Here is a 23394-nt window from a genome sequence, read left to right as displayed (position 1 = left end):
TGAATGATGAGATAGTAAATAGAATAATAAATGTCAAACAGAATTGCAGGCGAATGAATAAATAGTATAATAAAATAATGTATAAATGTCGAAAGATGTCATATCAAATCAAATTAATAGTCAAAGTCTATAATGAACATGGCTTGATTGAATAATGTACTGCATATATTGTGATCCATGTTGGAGTGAAATAAAGTTGATTAGATTTGGGAATGATAAGATAAAATAGAGTACGTTTACAGAGATAATGTTTGATGTTTAGCTAAGAACTTGAAAAATAAAATAAATTTGTAGTTGCTCTTTCTATTTATTAGTGTTTTTAGAACTTAGTATGAAAGACATTTTCTTTAATAAGGCTAACATCAAATACTCTTTCCTTGATGAATCATTTTGACAGCAAAACAACAGATAGCTAAATAATTACAGTGCAAATGGAGGTCAGAAAAAAATGAATAATAGTATAATAAAATATTGTATAAATGTCAAAAGAAAGAAAGGATGTACAAAAAGGGATATTCAATGCCAACCCACACATTAGAAGAATAAAGATGGCTAAGTGATTAGGGAGCAAGTACAGGTCAGAGGAAAACTAATAATAGTATAGAAAAATAATATGTAAATGTCATGAGAAAATAGAAATGAAGAGAAAATAAGAGATAATGGCACCACATAAGATAAATACAATGCAATAGTTATGATCTACATTTAGTACAGTATTCATTACTTTTCTAAGATGTTTTTTTAATAGCTCACTATATATTTGGAAATTAATGTTTTAGAAACACAAATAAAATCCAGAAATAATGTAGTGTTATTTACAAAAATATGCATTTGGTTGATATACATCCATTTTATTCAGAGTTCCATTTCTGCTTTTTAAAATTAGTATTTACTTATTCATATATTATATCATATTTATATATTATATAATATTATTTACTGTAAAAGCTCGAATAGAAGCCCATGGCCTTAATCTCGAGAAGAAGCCCACCTCAAATTGATGCCCCCTTCAAAATTTGCAAAAGTAGCCTCAAAAAGAAGCACATCTCAAAAAGAAGCCCATAGGCTTCTTTTCAAGATAGCATGGGCTTTTCTTCAAGATATTACAGTACATACACTGTACATTAATTTCAAAGCAGCAAAATAATTTAAAAACATGCTTGGTTTATGCAGTAGTTTAGGTGATTTAATGCCGGTTAATACACTCCATGATATGGATTGATGTTACAGTGGCCCTATTTATCCTTTTATTTAGTAATTACCAAAACTTACAGCATTCATTTTGAAAAGACTCCCGTCTCTTTACTTGGCAAAAGTAGCCTCGGAGAGAAGCCCATCCAAAATTCGCAAAAAATAAAAAGAAGCCCAGGGCTTTAATTCGAGGTTTTACGGTATTATATTAGACGGTTATCATGATTCATACGAAGTTTTCTATTTGTAAATTCATGTTCAGAATGAGAATGTCTGGAGCTGGTTTACTTTAATGCTCAGAATCAATAATACAAACAAAACGGGAGTACAGTATTACATTTGCTTTTAAAGAGTTGACATTATTCATTATTCCCATTAGATATCCTGGTTCTAATCATCGGTCATGTATTTCATGACATGACATCATATTTGAAAACTCATATTTAATGTTGTTTGCAGTTCACATCTGATGCTAGTGCAAACGTGAATAACCGATCGGTGAATGTTTTTGTCAATTGTAGTTTTGCAAGATAAACTATATACATGTACATTACCATAGCATTAATATTAAAACCATTAGTCTTAGATTCACAATAATTGCCTTTACCAAGTAAAGAATCTTTTTTTTTTTGACATGATTTTTCCAAAATATATAATGTTTCAGATTGACTCATTTTTACCCTTGGCTGCCGTTTGTATATTTTTTTATATTATACCTGAATTTAAAAAAAAAAAGTTTTTAGAGTTTTTTTAAATAAATATTCAATTTAATCAGAGCTTTTAATTAAAATAATTATCATAGTTTGACAATATCAGTATAAAAGTACATCAAGATTATAAGTTTGAAAAATGCTGCAAATAACAGCAAAGATCTTACATTTACAAGATAGCGCTCTCTGCGATTCTACTTGTAACAAATAGAAGCATTGATGTTCAGTAAAAAAAAGCATAAAAAGTAATCATTTTTGAGAGAGGGAGTCCTAGTTGTTACCATTGTTGTTAGAGAAGTTGCACGTAGAAATGCTAATGATCTTTGATGTCAAAGTTTAAAAGTAATAAATTTTGCAAGAGGGCGCCCTGCATTATTCAGAACTTTCACGCAGAAATCGCGGAGAACACTATCTTGTAATTACATGATCTTTGGTAAATAGTCAGTGATTGCTATTTCAAACTCATGCACATTTTCACTCCTGTTCACGTACACAAGGTTCAGTCAGGCTTTACAATATTTTGATTGGTTCTCATATTGGAATGATGAAGTTTGAAAGCATAAGTTGCATTTCCGCAACAAAAATATGTTCTTTGCCCAAACAATACATATTTGGGGTGATTAGGAGAAATGTAGTTAAAGTGGAAACATTGAAAGAAATAAGAAAGAAAGAAAGAAAGGAGAGAGACAGAAGAGGATAATACACAGAAAGGAAAGGTAGATTATAGGAAATAGTAGGATGTAAGAGTTGGGGAAAATATGGCATAGGAATAAAGATGGTAGAATACAAGCGGAATTATAGGTGGAGTGGAGGATAAGGAAGATTGCATGGATAAGCAAAGATAGGAAGTTACTAAGAATGTAAGTGGTGCTAAATAGTAGTGCACTCTCTGTATCCCTTATTCAAACCCTTATTCATGTAATATTAATACTGAAAAGTCTGGAGGGAATGTGCAACCATTTGCCACTCTAGTCTTAGTCTTTCTCAGAAGTTGGTTTGATCAGGATTCACTTTTATGAGATGCTCATTTTCTCTTTTCCTGTTTCTATTGCACTTAAAATCGATAACAAAATTGAAAAAAATAGGAAACAACACAACTATCAATTCTTTATTAAGCTTTACTCTCCTCTTTCCTCTCAAAGTTTTTTCATTCCAGTATATGTTCAGGGCAGGTAAGATTAAACCAACCAGTATACTCTTCCATTAAACCAATAGCATGCATCCAGTATATTGTTGTATTATTATTTTATATCTATTATTTATATACATGTGTTTATAATGAGTATATTTATATGCAGCATTAAATATTATCAATTTTTTGATCCCATTTTGTAAGTTAAATGTTATAAATAACCTTGCATTTATTATTAGATTGACATTGATTATTGTTATATGAAATATTCTAAGCTTGTTGTGTATTGACAGTTCATTTCAATATGTTCCCAAAGCCACCTTTTTTTTATATTGATTATGTTTATACGAGGCCTTTGTTAAAATTGTCCAAAATGCATTATTCATTTTAATAGCATATTTCTATTTTCAATTTATATGAAGCAAAATAATTTGTTTTCTACTTGGATTGTAATATACTAATCCGTTGTGTTTTGTTTGCATTTTTTATGCTGATTATTCTAACAAATAAGCACTTTTTATATTAAGTATGATACTGTGTAAACCTACTACAAATGTAACCAATGTAAACGTCCGTTACATTTATGTATTCAAGTCATTATTTTATGTATTGATTTTTTTAAATTAATCGAAAATCTCAAAATGGACACAAACGATTATACTCATTCTAACGTTTTAAAAACATCATTTGGTGATTGCATGTATATAGCCTACAGTGAATTTTCAATACAGACAATAATGACTTTGGGTAATCTATGATCTGTGCCTAATATTAAATCAAACAATGAATTATTCATGATAACTATGAATAATTTATTGTAATTTGCATAGTCATATTTCTTCCATAGCAAACAGATTGCTGCACCTTTACCTATGCTAACTGTGTCTTCAAATATATCGGATGGTTTTCTTTCAAGTTGTTTTTTTTTTTTAAATCATAATACTTAATGTTTTCTTAGCACCTGTGATATTAATGTATTAAATTTCTCAATGTTAATTAATTCACATTAATTTATAAGGCACTTTAATATTCAATTTTGTCTTTTTTAAAAAAAAACACAAACCAAGGTTCTCGTTGAATTTCTTTCAATTACATGTCAGTACAGCACTAAACTTTTGAAAGTTTATTAAAATATTTTTTTTTCAAATGGTTGAATATTTGGTTGTTAATATGGCTGTTTTTCATATATATTTCTGCAATAAATAGGGAGACTGAAAGCGAGCATGTTTTACTAGAGATACTCCCAAAGGAGAGGAGAAGGTTGCACACTGTGCATGATTGTTAACTTTCAATGACGGCAGTGGAAAGCACTATTGCTGATGCCAATCATTAATATAGTATTGCATTATTAATCTCCAAATTTAATATGAAATACATTTTTAAGCTCTAAATATGTTATCAACAAAGTAAAAAAATGCCAATTAATACTCAAAAAAATACATGTCTGTCATTTTAAAAACCTATTAACTAACCTAATGTATAATATGTCCCTAATTATTAACTACAAGACAAAAAGTTATGATTAGTAATACTAACAACAATAATGATTAAAACGTTAAAAGGAAAAAATATCAATAAAATTTTAGAATACTGTATATTCAAATTTAAAAATGAAATTCTGTTTTATGAAACATTTATTAAAGGATGTATGAATTAACTATTTCTCATATGCAAGTTAGTTGACTTTTTAACTTTGTCCTTGCAGCAAATCACAGGACATTCAGGCTACGTTTACCTTCCATACGAAACTCAAAGTCTTCTCAGAGTAAACATGAGGAACATGAAGGACCGGGAGAAAATGATACATCCTTACCGCTTATGCGGTTACCTCCGACACAAGAGCTTCCTGAGGAGGAGGAGCAGGAATGGATGAGCAATTCAGGCACGAGGAACAGTACAAGTGCGAAGGAGTTATTAAGAAAACAAAATGCAAAACGACAGACGACGGACTCAAACGATGTGAAATCACATACCATTGATAATGCACAATTAGACTCAAAACACAGAATTGAGAGGGGCCAGGAACCGCTTGTACGGTCGCCCTCAAACATGAGTTCAAGTTGGTCAAACAAAAGTACGGGAAGTCGTGGCAGTTTCAGAAGAGCGTCATCGGCAGATTGTCTGAACAATAATCAAGGCGTTGGTATTAATCATACAGGTAAATAAACAGAACATTTCTACCAAAGTTAACATAAATTTTTTTATATCTAGTTTCCACCGTTAACTATGATTTTGAATGGAAAAATTTGGCATGTTTGTGCACTTGCTGCTGTGAAACAAAAATAGAAATTTCAAAGTTGGTCCCTAGTCCGAAGAAGCCTTACCCAACAGGCCTCAGACCAGACCTCTTCATTACGCCACTGGTCTTAGGTTCAAATCTTGATTAGGACAATAATTATTTCTCAAAAGTGATGAACATCAATATTACTGTATATCATTGATTATTTAATATTGGTAATTAGTTTGTACATATTTAATAATATTAGGATTGATGTAAGTGTATGGTTTAAGTGTAGTGATTTTATGTCATGCTATGTTTTGTTGAACTTATATTTAAATTATTATGTTTATGTAATGCGTGGGCATCCAGTGACAAACCTAATTATAGTAGGCTTGAGAGGGTTCAATGTAGAGCTATAATAGAATAATCATTTTTAGTACCAGGTTGTGATTGGGACACACACTACTTTGATATATTTTTTAAAATATCATCAGACAAATCTTTGGTTACAAAATTCTAAATGAATAATGTTTCTCTACATTTACAGATTTTGAGTGAATGATGTGAAGGCTGACTATAAAGCCAAAGGCAATGTTTTTCTCAACTCTGCCTTTATTTTTGTTTCTTTTTCAAGGCTTTTGGAAAAACTTCTTCCTTCAATCTAAAACTCTCTTACCATTTTTATTTGATTAATAGTAGTTGAATGATTTAAAAGTATTTAATGTCCTTTTATTTTGTCTGATTAATTTGTTTGATGTATTAATACAAAGAATAGGGAGCAGATGTTTTTTGACTTTCCTTCATTCCCTATCCATTTTGTATCTTGTACTGGCAAAATATTATTGTTTTCCCTGATATTTAGTTAATCCATTATTCTGGCTCTTATTTAATGAAGGTATTATATTTGTGCATTAATGTTTATAAATTCCTAAGTGTGGATTAACAGGACTGAGATCCAGAATGTTAACAAACACTTCTGTTAATCTTAGCTGACATAGGTTATTAATTGTTCTAAGTTTATCATATACGGTACATTTTTGTTATTGTATTAAGTCAATATTCGTATAGTGTACATTTTCCTTTTTTTAAAAATATTTATTAAACCATGATTTCATGGTTTAACACTAAAGAATACTTTTTACATTCATAATAATAATAATAATTATAACAATAATGATAATATAAATACATTGATGATATAATACATTCCCACCAAAAGGTCTAGGGTCTATGAAAGGACAAGACTAAATGTAATAATAGACTGTGATAAAAATAAAATTTAAAAAAAAACATTTTAAAAATATAATTTAACAAAAACATGGTAATAACATTAGGCTTGATATGAACAAATAATGAATTGGATATTGTAATGTAAACAAATGTAAAATATTTTATCATATTGGTATAGAAGATAATTGTTTCCTGATCAGTTGGAAATCTATTTTGCTACAAATGCCAGTATTTTCACAGTCTATCAAATATTTTCACAACACCATTTTCATTCATCATTCATTACCGTCACAATTTGTTGTCAAACTGTAGGACATATTTACATAATGATTTTTTTTTTTAGTCTTCAATAGAGAAACATTTAGCACATCGTTAGTGACCAAGACTAATTAGCTGTTGCATTAGCCAGCTAAGAATTGCCTCTAGAGCAACAACAAGGTTGAGGTTCATCATAACATTCAAGGTCAATTCTGTCAAGTAGTAATGTTGCATATATAGTTAGTTGCAATTTTAATTTTTTTTTTATTTGTGTTTCTTTTTAAAATTTCTATCACATCAGCATGTAACTCACCAATTGTGGGATGGAATGATGTTTTTTACTAAGTCTTACTAAATGAAAGAGTGGGATTATATTAGTCATGAGGAGAAACAATAACCCTGCTATATAATTTAGAAAATATAATTTATTGTGGTTATTAGGTTTCAAAGGAGATTTAGAAAGGAAAAAAGTTATTAAATTGAGTTCTTTTGGTAATTTTAGATTCTGCACAAATTCCTCTTTAATACAGTGTTAAGTTGATGAAAATTGGTTGGGTATTTGTGAAGTTATGAATGTGTAATTAATTGAATGTAGGTTTTGAGAAAACAACTTCCTAAGATATCCAAAATCGATAGTTTATTATAAAGATTTGTATTTTAAAAATAATTTAATATATTTTAGTTAGATTTAGTGATTGATATTTTGCAGAAATGTTCTTCAATATATCTTCTTTTATGAAATGCAAAAACCTGAAAATGTTTAAAATTCTGATTCTCGAATGCTTGTACGAAATTAAAAGAAATTGGGACAAACGGCAGGTTTTGCCCGAGCTGGTTACATATATGCATAAATAATACAGTGTATGATAAACATAGCAATCTGCAAATATGCAACAAGCTTAATTTTTTCAACTTGTGTCAATGTTAACAATAACCCATATGTGATCATTTTAGATAGCAAGTGAATCTTTTAATTTGAGGATTTATTTTGTTATAATTACCATTAGAGTGATTGTTTTCAATTCAAGGATTGTGAGTGCAATCTCTAAAATCAATATATGCATGAGTTGTTTGAAAGGTCGGGAAATGCATAACTGTTGGTATTCTTATATGAGGTAATTATGATTTACTCTATCAGTCATTGCCAAACAATGAATCTTCTAGGCAAAAATTATTAATTTTGTATTTAATGCCTGTCAATCTCTGCAGTTAATTCAGATTTTTTTCTGATTGCATATGTTTGTTTAGGCTTATATGAAGACTGAGTTATCCATGGTGGCTTATTGCTCTGTAATTTATCCATGTGAGTCCTGAAAATGTCTTGACGAAATACTGTTTCAGAGTCTTACAGATAGATATGTTATGCCTTGGTTTTGAATTTCTCATTGAAAAAAAAAACTACTGCTAAAATAAAACATTAGGATTTAATACTAATATTATCTGAGGCAGTGGCAAATCCAGGGATGGGGAAGTAGGGGACTCGCCACACCCCTGTCCCTGACGGGGGTGTGGCGAAAAAAGGAATCTCTAATCAAGCGTTAAATATGTTTAGGAAAGAAATTAAATTTAAAAAGACATGGCTAAAACGTGTCTAAAACTCAGGAGCTTAAAGGGGAAAAGCTCCCTTGATTTCCAGAATAGAGATGGGATCAATACCTTCAATCCTCCATAGCATAGGTGCCCAGTTGATGCTTCATACCCTGGCAGAACATTTTTGGTTTGGCCTAAGTAGATTTTAATAGCTGTTAGTTATATTTTTAGTGTCAGATTCATATTTTCAGTGCCAAAATGCTAGTTGATCATCTTCATTGTATGTGTTGATATCAGTTTTCCATGTCAGTCATGGCATTTCCGATCGGATTTGTAATCCAGTCAACCATCGCACTTAATAGTCAGAAAGTGTATGGTAAAGTTTGTTTGCCTTTAAATATGTTGAATTCTTGGATCAGCTATCACAGAAGAAACCAGTCAATCCCTGGTGCCCTGTTCAACACTGGATACCCCTCGCTATGACCGTAATAAGCCTGTAGTGTTTATATATGTCACCAGCTGAACGAATTATCTGAGATAGTTACAATCGTGAAAGTACATTGTTGTAGCACTTAAACTCTGTTGGATTCTCCGCAGTCAAAGATCAATTTCTAAACGTCTTCAACAACATCCCTGACAGATCAATAATAAATATCAACTTGCAGTTACTAGAGGTTAAACAATGTTGTTATTAACATCACTAGAGGGCAGTATAATAATTTGATTTCTTGTGAGTTTAGTTTAACACAGTTTTTTTAACCAGTACAGTATGTATCTAATAGGGAATTCTGAAGACAGTCTTAATATTCATCATAATTATTTTGACTAATTGTGGAGATATAAGTTTTGGTATTATGAGTAGTTGTGTTGCGAGTAGTATATGTATGAGTAGTTGCACTACAATTTCTTTGCTTTTTGTAATTTGATGTTTGTTGGTGTTGACGTGTTTATGCCAGATTCAAGGAACATTTCTGTTTATGTATTTTTATATGTGAATAGACCAATAAAGCTTATCTTATCTTATCTTATTTTATTAAATATTTGATAACAAAAGTATATGATTAAGAAAACATTTAATCTTGGAAATAAATAAAACCAAAAGAAAAATGTAATTTCAGAGGCTGATTCAAGTTGACATGCATTATCATACTATTCTATAGTATTATTTGAATACATTATAAAAAAATACATACAAAAGATAACATAAAAATTTATCATAATACTAACTAATTATTGTAATTTTGTATATAGCCAAGCCTAAAATGTAATGTTTATCAAAACCATAATAGTGTTATTTAAAATATATATGATGAGGCTAAGGGAGTAGAATTATTATTAGTCAAGAAAAAATCCTATCACTCGTAAGATTTCAACCCAAGATCCTGGTATTACTGTAGAAAGCAAGTATCTTGACCAAAGAACTCCACACAAATTGTGAGGCTTATTATTAATGAAATCAGAAATAACTGTTTTACTACATAGTAAATTTGCTCTTAAAAAAGTGTTTTTGATCTCTCTAGCTGCAAGACCTCTACCCACCAAAGGCCATGCTTATTCAGACCCAAATATCAGTGCTCATAACATAAAGATAGACTCTTCGCTACAGGCCATCATCAAAGATGATTCTGATGATGAATGGAGGGAGCCTAGTGCAGCCTCGGCAACATGTGTCTACCCTGTTACGTCCAATGTTGGGGGCAATCTTACTCAGGTCAGTAATACACAGTATTCATTCATATTATACTTTTGTACTTATAATTTTTAATAAAGTAAATTTCGTTATGCTGGAAAGTATATTCTTAAGTATGCCTGTTTTGATAAATATTGTCTTATTTGTCTTACTCTTTTTTCACCATCCTTATACTGTATATCTGGCCCTCCAGGTGTAGTGCAGACATCTTAACCAACTAGGTCCTTTACCTTTCAAAATTGCAATTTTAAGTAGGTTAACTAATATTACTAATTTTTTTTTTAAACTACTGACTACTTTAATTGGTGTTGTTTTAGTATCCATTCTTTATAGAGGTTATGTTATTCTTTTTAAGCTCAGGAAACCAAATATAGTAGGCAATATATTAATCCTAAATCTTAAATGTTTTTAAATTTTGATGTCTATTTAAAATTTGTGCTTGCATCTATAATGCAGTTATTTGTTCATTATAATTTGTTTTATTCATGTAAAAATTAAAATTGTGTTTTATCATTTATTTTGTATGTAAAGACTGAATATACACCTCAGGTAAGGCTTTTCTTTCACTCACAATGGTTTGTCAGTTTTCACTTGGAATATTTATCATTTTTTAATTCTTCCCCAAAAAATGAATAACTTCATCACTATCTGGTTAATTCAAATCGCGTGGAGAACTTTTTCAATTTTTCTTCAAACAGTTTTAATATCATTGAATAGAATTTTGCCTCAAGGAAACTTATGATGTAATTACTCAATGAATTTTGTATGATATTTCCCTGTGGAAATTAGCTTCACAGAAACTGTTGCATCCGTTACCTGATGTGCATTTCTATGGAAATAGTTTACCTGACAAGACACATTATTAACAACAATATGAATACAGTACTCAGTTGGAGTGTTTGCTGCCCTCTAGTGTTTTATCTCCTTTAGTGGAGTAATGGATTGCTGTGTGTTACTTCTAACATCTCCATATTCAATTTCGGCCTACAAATTAAAATATTATTAGGCTTCAAATAATCTGATTTTTTTCTCTGATCTATTCCTGTGTTATTTTTTACTACTTGATTGAGTGTTTCTCAAGTTTATTTTGTTTGCGTATAAATTGATATGGGCAGTGAACCACTATTGATGTTCTAAGTTTATTTGCTAATCAATCACCCAATCGAGCATGTGACGTTGCACCTGTGTATTGATATATTTTTCCCTATAATTTTATTCCAGCTTCATTGGTTATTTTTCACAGTGTCAAAGGTCTTTCAAGTAATTGATTAAGCATTTAAGAAGGTGTAATGTATATTTACTTTCATGTACATCCAGAGAGTTGAAAGTCAAAACTTAAGGAGTTTCCAATCTAACAGTGGGTTGGTTCCTGAAAATGGTTTTAAAGTTTTTAGTTTTATTTTTAACTAACAGAGAAAAAATTTGCTGCAATAATAAGTTACAAATATTAATTAATGAGAATAATGAAATGCCTAGATACATAGAGCAGTTTAAGTACTTTGGTTTCTAGTGGTGGTACCAGGAGATTGGATTATATAATGAAATTACTGTATATAGTACGTATTTTAATGATGTGATTTCAATGTCCACATAGCAACACTCTTATTACTGTCCCCTCCCAATTTGTTGCCAAATTGAGGACAAGTAATATCCCCACTATGTATATTATCCATGTACTACAGTGTACTTGCAGACTAATGACTTTCTTTCATATTTAAGGGTTTCGCCCATAATAATAAGCTAAAACACACTTTCTTTATGTATTTTTTTTTTTTTTTTTTTTTTTTTTTGGTGGGGAGGGGGAGGTAGGAATTCTTTATGTTTTGGGCAGAAGTTGCACTGTATTGTGTTAATTTCGTACAAAAAAAAAACAAAGTTATGTCACTTCTGTTAAAATTTGGTAAAGTTTACATTGATTCACATTATTAACAACAATATGAATACAGTACTCAGTTGGAGTGTTTGCTGCCCTCTAGTGTTTTATCTCCTTTAGTGGAGTAATGGATTGCTGTGTGTTACTTCTAACATCTCCATATTCAATTTCGGCCTACAAATTAAAATATTATTAGGCTTCAAATAATCTGATTTTTTTCTCTGATCTATTCCTGTGTTATTTTTTACTACTTGATTGAGTGTTTCTCAAGTTTATTTTGTTTGCGTATAAATTGATATGGGCAGTGAACCACTATTGATGTTCTAAGTTTATTTGCTAATCAATCACCCAATCGAGCATGTGACGTTGCACCTGTGTATTGATATATTTTTCCCTATAATTTTATTCCAGCTTCATTGGTTATTTTTCACAGTGTCAAAGGTCTTTCAAGTAATTGATTAAGCATTTAGGAAGGTGTAATGTATATTTACTTTCATGTACATCCAGAGAGTTGAAAGTCAAAACTTTCCAATCTAACAGTGGGTTGGTTCCTAAAAATGGTTTTAAAGTTTTTAGTTTTATTTTTAACTAACAGAGAAAAAATTTGCCGCAATAATAAGTTACAAATATTAATTAATGAGAATAATGAAATGCCTAGATACATAGAGCAGTTTAAGTACTTTGGTTTCTAGTGGTGCCAGGAGATTGGATTATATAATGAAATTACTGTATATAGTACATATTTTAATGATGTGATTTCAATGTCCACATAGCAACACTCTTATTACTGTCCCCTCCCAATTTTGTTGCCAAATTGAGGACAAGTAATATTTCCACTATGTATATTATCCATGTACTACAGTGTACTTGCAGACTAGTGACTTTTTTTTCATATTATTTAAGGGTTTCGCCCATAATAATAAGCTAAAACACTTTCTTTCTATTTTTTTTTTTTTTTTTTTTGGTGGGGAGGGGGAGGTAGGAATTCTTTATGTTTTGGGCAGAAGTTGCACTGTATTGTGTTAATTTTGTACAACTAAAAAAAACAAAGTTATGTCACTTCAGTTAAAATTTGGTAAAGTTTACATTGATTGTCTTTGTTTTTTCCTTTGTTTTCTGTTTGAATATTAAATTTAAAAAAAAAGGTTTTTAGGGCAATTAAAAAAAGGTTATTTAAAAAAAAATAAATATTAAAACATTTCAGTTAAAATTTTAAGCAAAGGTTTTTAAATTTAGTTAACTTTGAATGTTTTTTTTTTTTTTTTTTACTTTTGTATTTGTTTTATACTTTGTTTTATGTGTAATTATTGAGAAGAAAAAAAAGAACCTTGAGAAAGTATGTTCTCCACAGGCATGTCCCTGTATGTTCCCCAGTATATTAGCAAGTATTATCACAATGCAGCACTATGACAAAGTAGTCCCCACTGTGAGAAAGTATGGTCCCACTGCAAGCTAGTAGTTTCTATTGTGGGCAAATATATTTCTCCCTGTGGCCAAGCTGCTGATATCTACGACTGAGTTTAGGGGTCGTTCACAATAATATTGAGATTTGTACAGCGCCTTTTTGGCCAAGGGATACAAGGCATTGGCGATGTTGTTATTATTACCCCTGGTCATCAGATCCATAATCAAACCAGCACAAAGTATGTACATGCAAAGCCACATCATCTTACCAGGTACCCATTTATACTCTGGGTGGAGAGAGGCAATGTAAGTAAAATGCCCTGCCCATGGACACAAGCAATGAGATGAGCGTCGGTCTCGCACTGCCAATTTCATGATCAGAAGTCCAACACCTTACACACTGTGCCACATGCTCCTACACAATTAACATTTTTGCAAGTGTACAAACAGTGCTCTTTTGGGCACCCTACCCCTCCCTCCCCTTTGACAACGTACATAAAAAATGTTGATTTTGCAAAGCCAAGTAATGAATCACTATTGTTTCTCTTTTTGGAGTCTGCATGATCTTACAATATATTATGTAAAGTACTTGGTTGAATAAAATTATTTTTATATCCCTGGTTGCATTACAATTGATAAAAAATATATTGCAGGCTATTTTGAATCAACATTTTCATACATGTATAATTAAAAGTGTACAAATTTTTCTATTCCCTCCCCCCACCCCATTGTAATGTTTGTACACTTGTGAAAATGTTGATAATTGTGAATGACCCCTTAATCAATGAAAGCATTGAGGCTGTATTTCCCAGGTGCCTATAATCTTTAATGATGTTTTTAATAAGGAGTTATCTACTAAACACTTTTGATTTATCAAATATGTATCATTGCATTTTGATAACAATGATGACTTAATAATTACTGATGCAACTCCTCTAATAACAATCTCAATTGTTGGAATTAAAACGTAATTATTGTTGCAAAATCAGTAATCAAAAGTGCATTAGCTTTTAAATGTTCATCACAAATTATCCTTGAAGAAAAAAACCAAGATGCCTATTTGTGTCATCTCATGAATATTCAACAGGCTTATACGATTTGTCTGTATCTACCCTAATGTATATATTATTTCTTGAATCTGAAGACTCAACAGGCTTGGGATAGCAATTTGCAGACTCGTGGGATAAACAATGTCGTAACCATTGTTCGGGGGTGCGTTTCATTACGCACAGAAGCGCTTTTTCAACGTCATTGGTTTGCTTGAGTTGCACTTGAGCGAAAAATGTCTACAATTTATCTTTGTCAATAATCTGAATCAATCAAGACTACAATTGTCCTTGGTTGATTCAATGCTGATGCCTTACAGAAATTATTTTTGGGCCATCAGGTATTGGGAAGAAGATCAATAATTTCTCTACGCTGGTGTGAGTCTCACAAACACTGTCTTGTCAATGTTAGCAATTAAATTCCTATCTTGAACTCTATCCCGACAACTACACCGATGAAAACAATTTGGGAATGTGATTACATTCCTGGCTCATTCTGTTTCTCTGAATTTGAAATTACTCAGAATTGTATGCATACAAATTCTAATACATGGAATTGACATTTGAATAAATTGTAAATATCTTTGAGTATGTAGGATTCCAACAATAATTTATATATTTCTAAGAGGAAAAGTATTAGAATACAAAAAAAGATATTTTATACATATCACTGGTAAACACCTATCTTATTATTTATGCCTTATTTAAATGGTATAGTTATAGACCTATTTCATAAAGTACATACTGGTCAAGAACAAATTTGGTCTTTATATTAACTTATATACAAATTCAGTAGGCCTAATACTGGCGAGTTGGATGGCCAAGCGGTTCAGGCAGGGGCACCGAAACCTACAGCGCCGCAACCTACAGTGCCACAACTTACAGCCGTAATATCAGCGCTAGTTCAAAAAGGCACGCTCGTCTATGGTTCTGTTGGTGGAACAAGTCTTCTCAGATAAGGACTATAAACTGTAGGCCCAGTGTACACAATTTGGCTTTTGTGCACTTAAAAGAACCTATTGAGTCTTTCAAGATGATTAGGGGGTTATCCCAGTTTACTGGTTCATACAGCCCCTGTTGTGGACAGACGAGAGATAGCTGGTTCCGGTTTACCGGGTAGCTCAGGCATGAAGAGACCTTTAGGTGAGAATCAAGTTACTGTAAGAGCTAGTCCACACCTTTGAGACTTAATTGGCCGGTATAAAGCGCTATATAAATCTAACTACATTACATTACATGGTGTTAGCAAAAAGGGACACAACTAGAAAGTTATAAGTTCAATGGCAATATGCTGATTACAAGCCTAGCTACAACACCGTGAAAGGTTGTGTTTACGAACTTTCAACGAAACCGGATAAGTCAAAAATGACATAATGCCCAGAGGGTAGGTCATTAGATCGCTCGTTTACGAACCCCAAGTTATTCGGATACGGACAGTAAGGTATAGGCCTTTCATGTCAACAAAACAAACACTTCACCACTTAGCCTTTCTCAGCACAACAAGGCAATTCAACAACGAATTACCTCGCCTTGCCCACGCTCGAACTCCAACCAATTCTAAAGAAAACCCAAGCGTTAGAAACTAGAGCCTAGCCAACTGGGAAAACTACAAAAAAAAAAAAAAAAATCTCATAAAAGTAAGGTCAGTTGACACCATGCTGTGGGCTATTGCGCCCGAGGCAGCCTCCAACCCTCCAAACTTATCCGGAAAGGATAAGCCCGGAAAGTCCAGATGTTTTAGTAATTAAAGCTAGTTGAGGAATGATTAATTATCACCTCAGGCTTGAATTATCCGGTTTTCGAAAGTTCGTAAACGGGCCCAAATACTCCTAGGGCCTGAGGATGTGTTCTTTGTCCTGAGGTGTTTGTTGTCAGTGACTAGGATATCATTGTGAATCCCCTAGGGGTCTTGTTTACATGATGAGCTATGTAAGTTTGAGATACTGTATATAACAATATAAGTTTAGATATAAGTCTCAAATTATAAAGATGTATTACTATAAGATTGGATAGATAATTAAAATATTGTTTTATACTGTAGTTACTTAACATTATGATGCCAGCATAGTACACTTTTTTAAAATTTTTATAAGAACATATTTTGTAACAACATTGAGGCTGAAGTTGCCAAAATATTAAGAACAATATATTAGAACAAATTGAGGTTGAGGTAAAATGTCAAATGAGCTTTTTAGAAAAAAAAAAAAAAAAATAGAAAAACCAACATATTTCATCCGTACCGTATTTGCAGTAGTTGTGACTATGTAATACCCTCTATAATACAGTACAGTAATACTAATATACTACTGTACATTAATAATTTTCCACGTTTGTAAAGTGTGTTAAACTAAGAACAAAATAAGACCATTTTGAGCCTGAAATCGGCAAAAAAGTAAGAACAGAGTCTGGCAAAATATTACTGGTTCTTATCAAAAAAAAAAAGAAAAAAATAAAGAAGTGTATTCAGTATAATATATATTTTTTATTTTAGTATACAAAGTATGGTTTAACCAAGATTTTGCATTTAGAGTATTGACATAGGATTATATAGCTAAGAAAATTTCTTACAGAAACATGCCATCTGCTTGTAGAGTAACATGCACCTAGGGAGAAATTAAATCTCCAACATGTTAATTTCCTTCAAAATCAGGTAATTCAACGACACATTTTAAGACACTGTTTCATATGAATATTAAGAACATTAACACCCAAGGTACATTATAAATCTATAATCTGAAATTGCTTTAAATGGTTTTTTTTCATAATATTGTTATAACTATACATGAATACAATTTTTTTTTCTTTGTTTTAATGATACTGCAGGAAAATTATGATTTATAAGATGCTATTGTTGCACAGGATCTTTAGAAATAATATCGACTATTGAAGTTGTATTCATTTTGCAATATAAAGGTTTTACGCTAGTGAGGACACATTCAGTCTTTGGTCTTATTACATCCTCAAGGCAAGTATGAAATCTGAAGTAAATTTAATGATTGATTCCTAAAATTTATTTCAGGTTATGATATGTTTCAATCAATTTTAAACATAATTATTTTATGTAGGTAACTCAATTACTTAATAAAAATCTCACAAGCGAAAGAATTTACCTCAAAAACTACAAAAAAATTTCCATAATAGAGAAGTTAATATCTTTAATATTGTAAATGTAATGTTATGATAGTGAGTAACCCCTGTAAGTGAAATGGATCAGTCCACAACAACTGCAAACATGGAGCAATATCAATTAGGTTATTGATTGGGAAGGTCGATGTCAAGTCTCCGCTGCAGTCGTTAGTTGCAAAGCGTTGCTCCACGGACAGCTTGTTCAGCGTCTTCAAAATGCTTGTCCGTAAACAATCACCTTGACAATTTAGTTGGATTTTTCTATCGTTTTTTTTTTTTTTTTACTTCTGAGTTAAACTGATGGATCTATGGTTTTTAAGATTTCTCTCTCCTGATGTTGGAGTGTAGCTGTCTCATTCTTAGGTTGTCTTTTAATCTGATTTGCCATGATCTGCTACTATGACCAATGGAATTATTATAAGAGGAAAAGTTTAGAAAGCTATGAGGAAACATAGGAATAAGTGTCTAAACAGGAAAAAATGAATGCCATAAGGAAAAAGTTAGGGATAAACAAGAAAAAAACAGGAGCAGGACCTGACAATGTAAGTACTGTATAAAAAAAAGCAGAAAACAAATGTTAAATATATATTTTGCATTTTAAAATTTTACTTTGCTTTATAAAAAGGAAAATATAATGAATATTACCCATTGTAGGGTAATGGTTAGTGCAAAGAATGTAAGAAATTATTATTTATGCTTCTCTTAATTTGACAGTTGCAAGCTTATAATTTAAGTACAGTACACAAAGTAGACAATTCAATTAATAAGTTTCTGGTGTTTAAATTTATTAGCTCATCACACAGAATATTGATTAATTCATCAAAGTATTTGCTTTCCATCATTGTATTGGTTTTCAATTGTTTTAAAGTAAGTAGTTTCTATTTATATCATTTCATTTTGTAATGATATTGAATGAAGGTGAACCATTCAGTTGATCATTTTAGGACCAGGCTTAAGTATGCAAAGTGTGCAGCTACCAATATATGTAAGTTGAACTGTAGCTGGGTTCCAATGGTAGTTAAGTCTCAGTTCACACTTGTCACTAACGCAGTTGTATGAATTATCACTCCACATAAACATATTTTCCCGAATAAAGTGACCTGGCTTGAGCTCTTTCTATTCATGGAGTACACCATCAAGTTGGGGGACTCAAACATGCTGGCCTACCAGGCTCAAGTGACCCAGTATAACCCTTTCATCTAATGTGACCTTTAGTAGCAACCTTTTGTAACATTTGTCCAATCAGTATGCAGCATATTTTTTTTTTGTGGAAAAAAGGCAGAGTACTCATTCCATGTACATTTAACATGAAACTTGATATAGCTTTCGGTTAAAAATTACAGTAACAGTTCTGTACCTGGTAAATTAGTGCTACTCTCATCTGTCCATGAGGGATGTATAGACAGTGCACCACTGAATCACCCTATTTGTCTCAATTGATGTAATGGGTTCTTTAAAGTGCATACAAGCCTGTCTATACGCTGGGCCTACAGATTATAGGCCTTATACAAGAAGACTGCCAACCCAACAATGGGTGAGTGTACCATTCAAACCAGTGCTGATACTATGACTGTAGATTGCGGCATCTTCTGCTGATCAACACTTCAACATACTTTTTTACATAATTTTTTTCACATAGATACCTTTGATCATAATTTACTGGTTATATATATATATATATTCTTATGGTCACTTCTGTTAATACACTTGGTATTTGGTTGTATGTACTGTATTTATTTGAACTAATGCCCCACGTGGAATAATAGTGACTCTCTACTTATGTTATAGTGCATTACACGATTGTTAATGTACTTTACATAAATTTGAAAAGAGTAAATTTTAAAAAGGATTCTAATAATGTGATTGATTGTCAGTGTACAGGAATAATAGTATTCCGTCAAATGCTCACTCAAATAAACACCCCACCTAAAGCCTCATTGGAATAAATGGTCTTCGAATAAACTCTCCAGAACACTTTTTTTCTTGAGTATATGTCGCCTTCCACCTCCCAAAAAAATGCATGACTATAAACAAAACTAATGAAATTCTATCACTTCTGTTTTCCTCTATTAGAATTCGAGTATTGCTAACCTGGAATCTATAAAATACATTTGACAATAATGTTTGTGTTGTGCTCCATATTTCCAGTACAATGAAGGGCCGTGCTTTTGAGTATATTACACGTATATACAAATTCTTAATCATACTAAATTACATTTGTGCAGCAAATTTTTTTTTGTACCAGGTCATTGTTGCACATATCATTTAAACAGTTGCTAACGATAACTCATCCTTGTGTATTGTTCTGAAGATTTTTATCATGCATATAATTATTTCTATGTTCATAGATATATTGGAAAGCATGTAGATGACATACATCATGTGCCCATAAAGTATGCATACACTCTCGGAGGCGATTATAATTATTCCAGTGTACGAAACTAGACAATTCACCACCACTGGTGGTGGTGGTAATGCCCTTCTCTAAGCTGTACCAGGCCCGTAGTCAGGTTCTTCCAAGGGGGGGGGGGGTTTCTGTTTCTGGGCGTGAGGTCCACCGTCGAAGCCCCGGGTGGGGTCTGCGAAACCCCCAAAGCAAGAGTATTTTTGTGCTTTATGGGTCTAAATAATGCTATAAAAGCGAATATGTTTGAAAATGTCTGTGTCTGGGTGGGTCTGCAGTGCATTTGTTGAGTTGGAGGACTTATTTGGGAAATTTAAAGAGGGGGTTTCGCCAGAAAAGAGGGGGGTTTGCTAGAAAAGGGGGTTCTCCAGAACCATAAAAAAAAAACCCTGGATACGGGACTGCGTACCAACCCAACTTCCAAATTACTCAACTAAAGAAAGCTGATTGAGTTATTTTAGGTTTACCATTTGATTAGATTGGTTTGTAGGATGTGCTGCAAGACTCAGTAGTTTTTAGGATATTACAAGGAATGTCATGTGTAGTGTCTATATGGAGGTTATGCAAGAAATTTTAATTATTCAAGAACTTTTTAAGTATGATTGTACTGTAAGTAGAAGGTGATGATAGGAAACCTGGTCTGTAGTGTTTAATATAAACACTACTACATGCCAGAATTGGCAAGTTTGGTATGCAGTTAGTTGAAAGGAAGCTGAAATATGTAAATTTATAGTGCTAACATTTGAAATGATGCCCCTAAAGCCCAATGCAGTCCAACCTGATCTTTGCATCAAGTTGCATCTTTGTGAGCACATCACAGAAACAAAGCTCCTCATGTGTTTGTATCTGACACAGTAATTGGTCATCAGAAGTAAATCCACCTCAATTCTCTTTCTCAAATTGGAGAGGTTTTTGGTTTACTATTAGAAGTATGGTCTTATGTGGAAGGATGTTTGACCTTTATACAAAAAGTCGTCATTATGTTACTTATGAATACAGTATATTCCTCAATTTGGCAAGTAGCTTGCAATAAGAAATAATTAAGCAGTTTTATACCAAGGTGATACATATCAAATGCATTATTTTGAAAAGAATCATACTGAAATATTCGTAATCATTTTAACACAAATATTAATTAAACGAATACAGGTGTTTATTTATCTTATAGTCCTTGATTGTTCCTTTAGTTTATGCTTGTGAAATGCTAAGGGTGAGATGAAATATGATACTAAGTAGCATAGAAGATCAATAATATCAAATAAAAGGCCAACTAGGATTGTAGTCACTATAACATTATGAATAGATGAGTGGATGAAGCTTATGAAACAAATCAATCATTGATCTTCATTGTAGTATACATCTATTCCATCATCGACAGTCATCAACTTGGCCTCTGCACGTTTTTTCTATCTTACGTAGTTAACAGGGTGGTCAACAGTGTTTGTATGTTCTTATAAAGTGCGTGTCACCACTATCAACTTTTTATTGTGTACTATTGCAGGGGATGGGGAGTGTGGTCACTTGAAAGGGTATGTTTTTTGTACTCTTTTAAAAGTAACAAAAACATACTTGTCCTTTTTTAATTCGAAAGTCCAATTTATAAAAGTAGCACACTTTTTTAAACCTAAAGTATATCTGTAAATTTCAAACAATTATTAAAAGAAAAACCAACTACAGTACTACATACTACTGTATGACCAAAAAGAAACCTTCTTCCAAACCCTAAACAACTCATCCTTAATTCCCTTCCTTCCTGAACAATTTTAATGTTACCTACTTCTCAACAGTATATTTATATTATATTTCACTTTATTCAAATTCAAGTACAAGGTCCTCGTTTGTAACAATTCGTGGCCAATGGCCAAATTGCAAGTTACAATTATACAAGGGAATGCAATAAAACATATAAAAAAATTACATTATAATGGAAGATAATTATTGTCATCATAATAAAATTATTATTATTATTATAAGAATTGACATTAACAATGAAATTTAATACGAATTTACTGTACTTAACTTTATTCCCATATCCTGGGGCAGATCCAGAGATGTCCAAAAGGGCCCCCCCCCCCAAAAAAAAGTGGGGCAAATTGAGATAACAGCACCCTAGGGGTCTGCGAAATTTGTGTTTTCTAGACGCCCGAAAATAACATCTGAGGTCAATTTTTTCATTCTTTTTTTTTTTTTCAACTTCTCGAAGTGGGGGGGGGGGGTGAAGCATAGAACTATGCTTCAAATATTGTACTAAAGTGTACACTAGCCTCCTCCCTTTATATTAAGTATTGAATAACGTTTAAAGTGAGATGTCCAAAATAACCATTCCAATTATTTGTATGTTATTTCTTGAAATGGATTTCAGATTATTTAAGATATTAAATTGATCTAGTGTATCACCTCCCTAAATCTAACACACCTTCCAAAATTACCGGTATGTACAGCAACGATGAAGCATTGGGCTTCCTACCAGATGGTTGTGAGTCAGATGCTCCTGATAGTCACTGCTTGTCTCCTTGGGCAATTCATTTGAACTATACTTGTCTTTTCACAGCAAGTATAATGAGATACCTGGTAGGCTGTCAAAGATTCGGAATGCAATGCTGAATAACATACATACTCAGATTGATGTGTTAAATGCAGCAAATGTTTACACATTTAGTTATTAGATTAAGTTTTGTTGAAAGTCTAACAGTTGAGTTATTTTAGTTTTCATTTTTGTTATTTATTATTATTAGTTTTGTTTATTTTTGTTTTGCATACTTTTATATTATTATGGCAATCATAGCTTTGTAGGAAGAACACCTTATTTATATAAGCTTTTCCATTTTTAGAGAACTATTAAAGTAGATTAATGTTATTTGTAATTTTTATTAGTATTATATTATTCAACAGAATGAATGGTATACACCATAAATTGATTATAATTTTGATTAACTAAAATGGAATAAAATCAGTAAAAGTACATTAATGAATAAATATTAATAATAACTATAATTGTATGTCCAATATGGATAGGAAAACACTTATATTTTATACAATTGAAAACACATTTTAGTGATACTAACAGTTGAATTATTTCAGTTTTCATTAGTGGTATTTATTATTATTAGTTTTGTTTATTTTTGTTTTGTATACTATACTTTTATATTATTATGGCAATCATAGCCTTGTAGGAAGAACACCTTTAGTTTTAAAGCTTTTCCATTTTAGAGAACTAAGTAGATTAATGTTATTTGTAATTTTTATTAGTATTATATTATTCAACAGAATGAACGGTATACACCATAAATTGATTATAATTTTGATTAACTAAAATGGATAAAATCAGTAAAAGTACATTAATGAATAAATATTAATAATAACTATAATTGTACAGTATGTCCAATATGGATAGGAAAACACAAGTATATAAACTTATATTTTATACAATTGAAAAAACATTTTAGTGATACTAACAGTTGAGTTATTTCAGTTTTCATTAGTGGTATTTATTATTATTAGTTTTGTTTATTTTTGTTTTGTATACTATACTTTTATATTATTATGGCAATCATAGCCTTGTAGGAAGAACACCTTTAG

The 23394-nt window shown here is 31.5% G+C and overlaps 1 protein-coding gene across 6 annotated transcripts in view; it reads left to right on the top strand.

Moving 5' to 3' along the window:
• The window catches only part of LOC117125105 (potassium voltage-gated channel unc-103-like), a 70073-nt gene that overhangs the window by 10329 nt on the left and 36350 nt on the right, over positions 1 to 23394 (top strand). For 4 of the 6 annotated variants that reach the window (XM_033271539.1, XM_033271531.1, XM_033271523.1 and 1 more), the window contains 3 exons: positions 4739 to 5191; positions 9793 to 9983; positions 10494 to 10511. In XM_033271539.1, the coding sequence (XP_033127430.1) occupies positions 4739 to 5191; positions 9793 to 9983; positions 10494 to 10511 (662 nt within the window). Of the gene's footprint in view, positions 1 to 3043; positions 3074 to 4738; positions 5192 to 9792; positions 9984 to 10493; positions 10512 to 23394 lie in introns of all 6 variants that reach the window. The other 2 variants (XM_033271516.1, XM_033271507.1) reach the window with 2 other exon arrangements.

This window comes from Anneissia japonica, unplaced genomic scaffold (genome assembly GCF_011630105.1).
Source record: "Anneissia japonica isolate Jap-2015-1 unplaced genomic scaffold, ASM1163010v1 scaffold466_len1169948_cov191, whole genome shotgun sequence".
Taxonomy (NCBI): domain Eukaryota; kingdom Metazoa; phylum Echinodermata; class Crinoidea; order Comatulida; family Comatulidae; genus Anneissia; species Anneissia japonica.
This window is presented reverse-complemented; position numbering and strand designations above follow the sequence as displayed.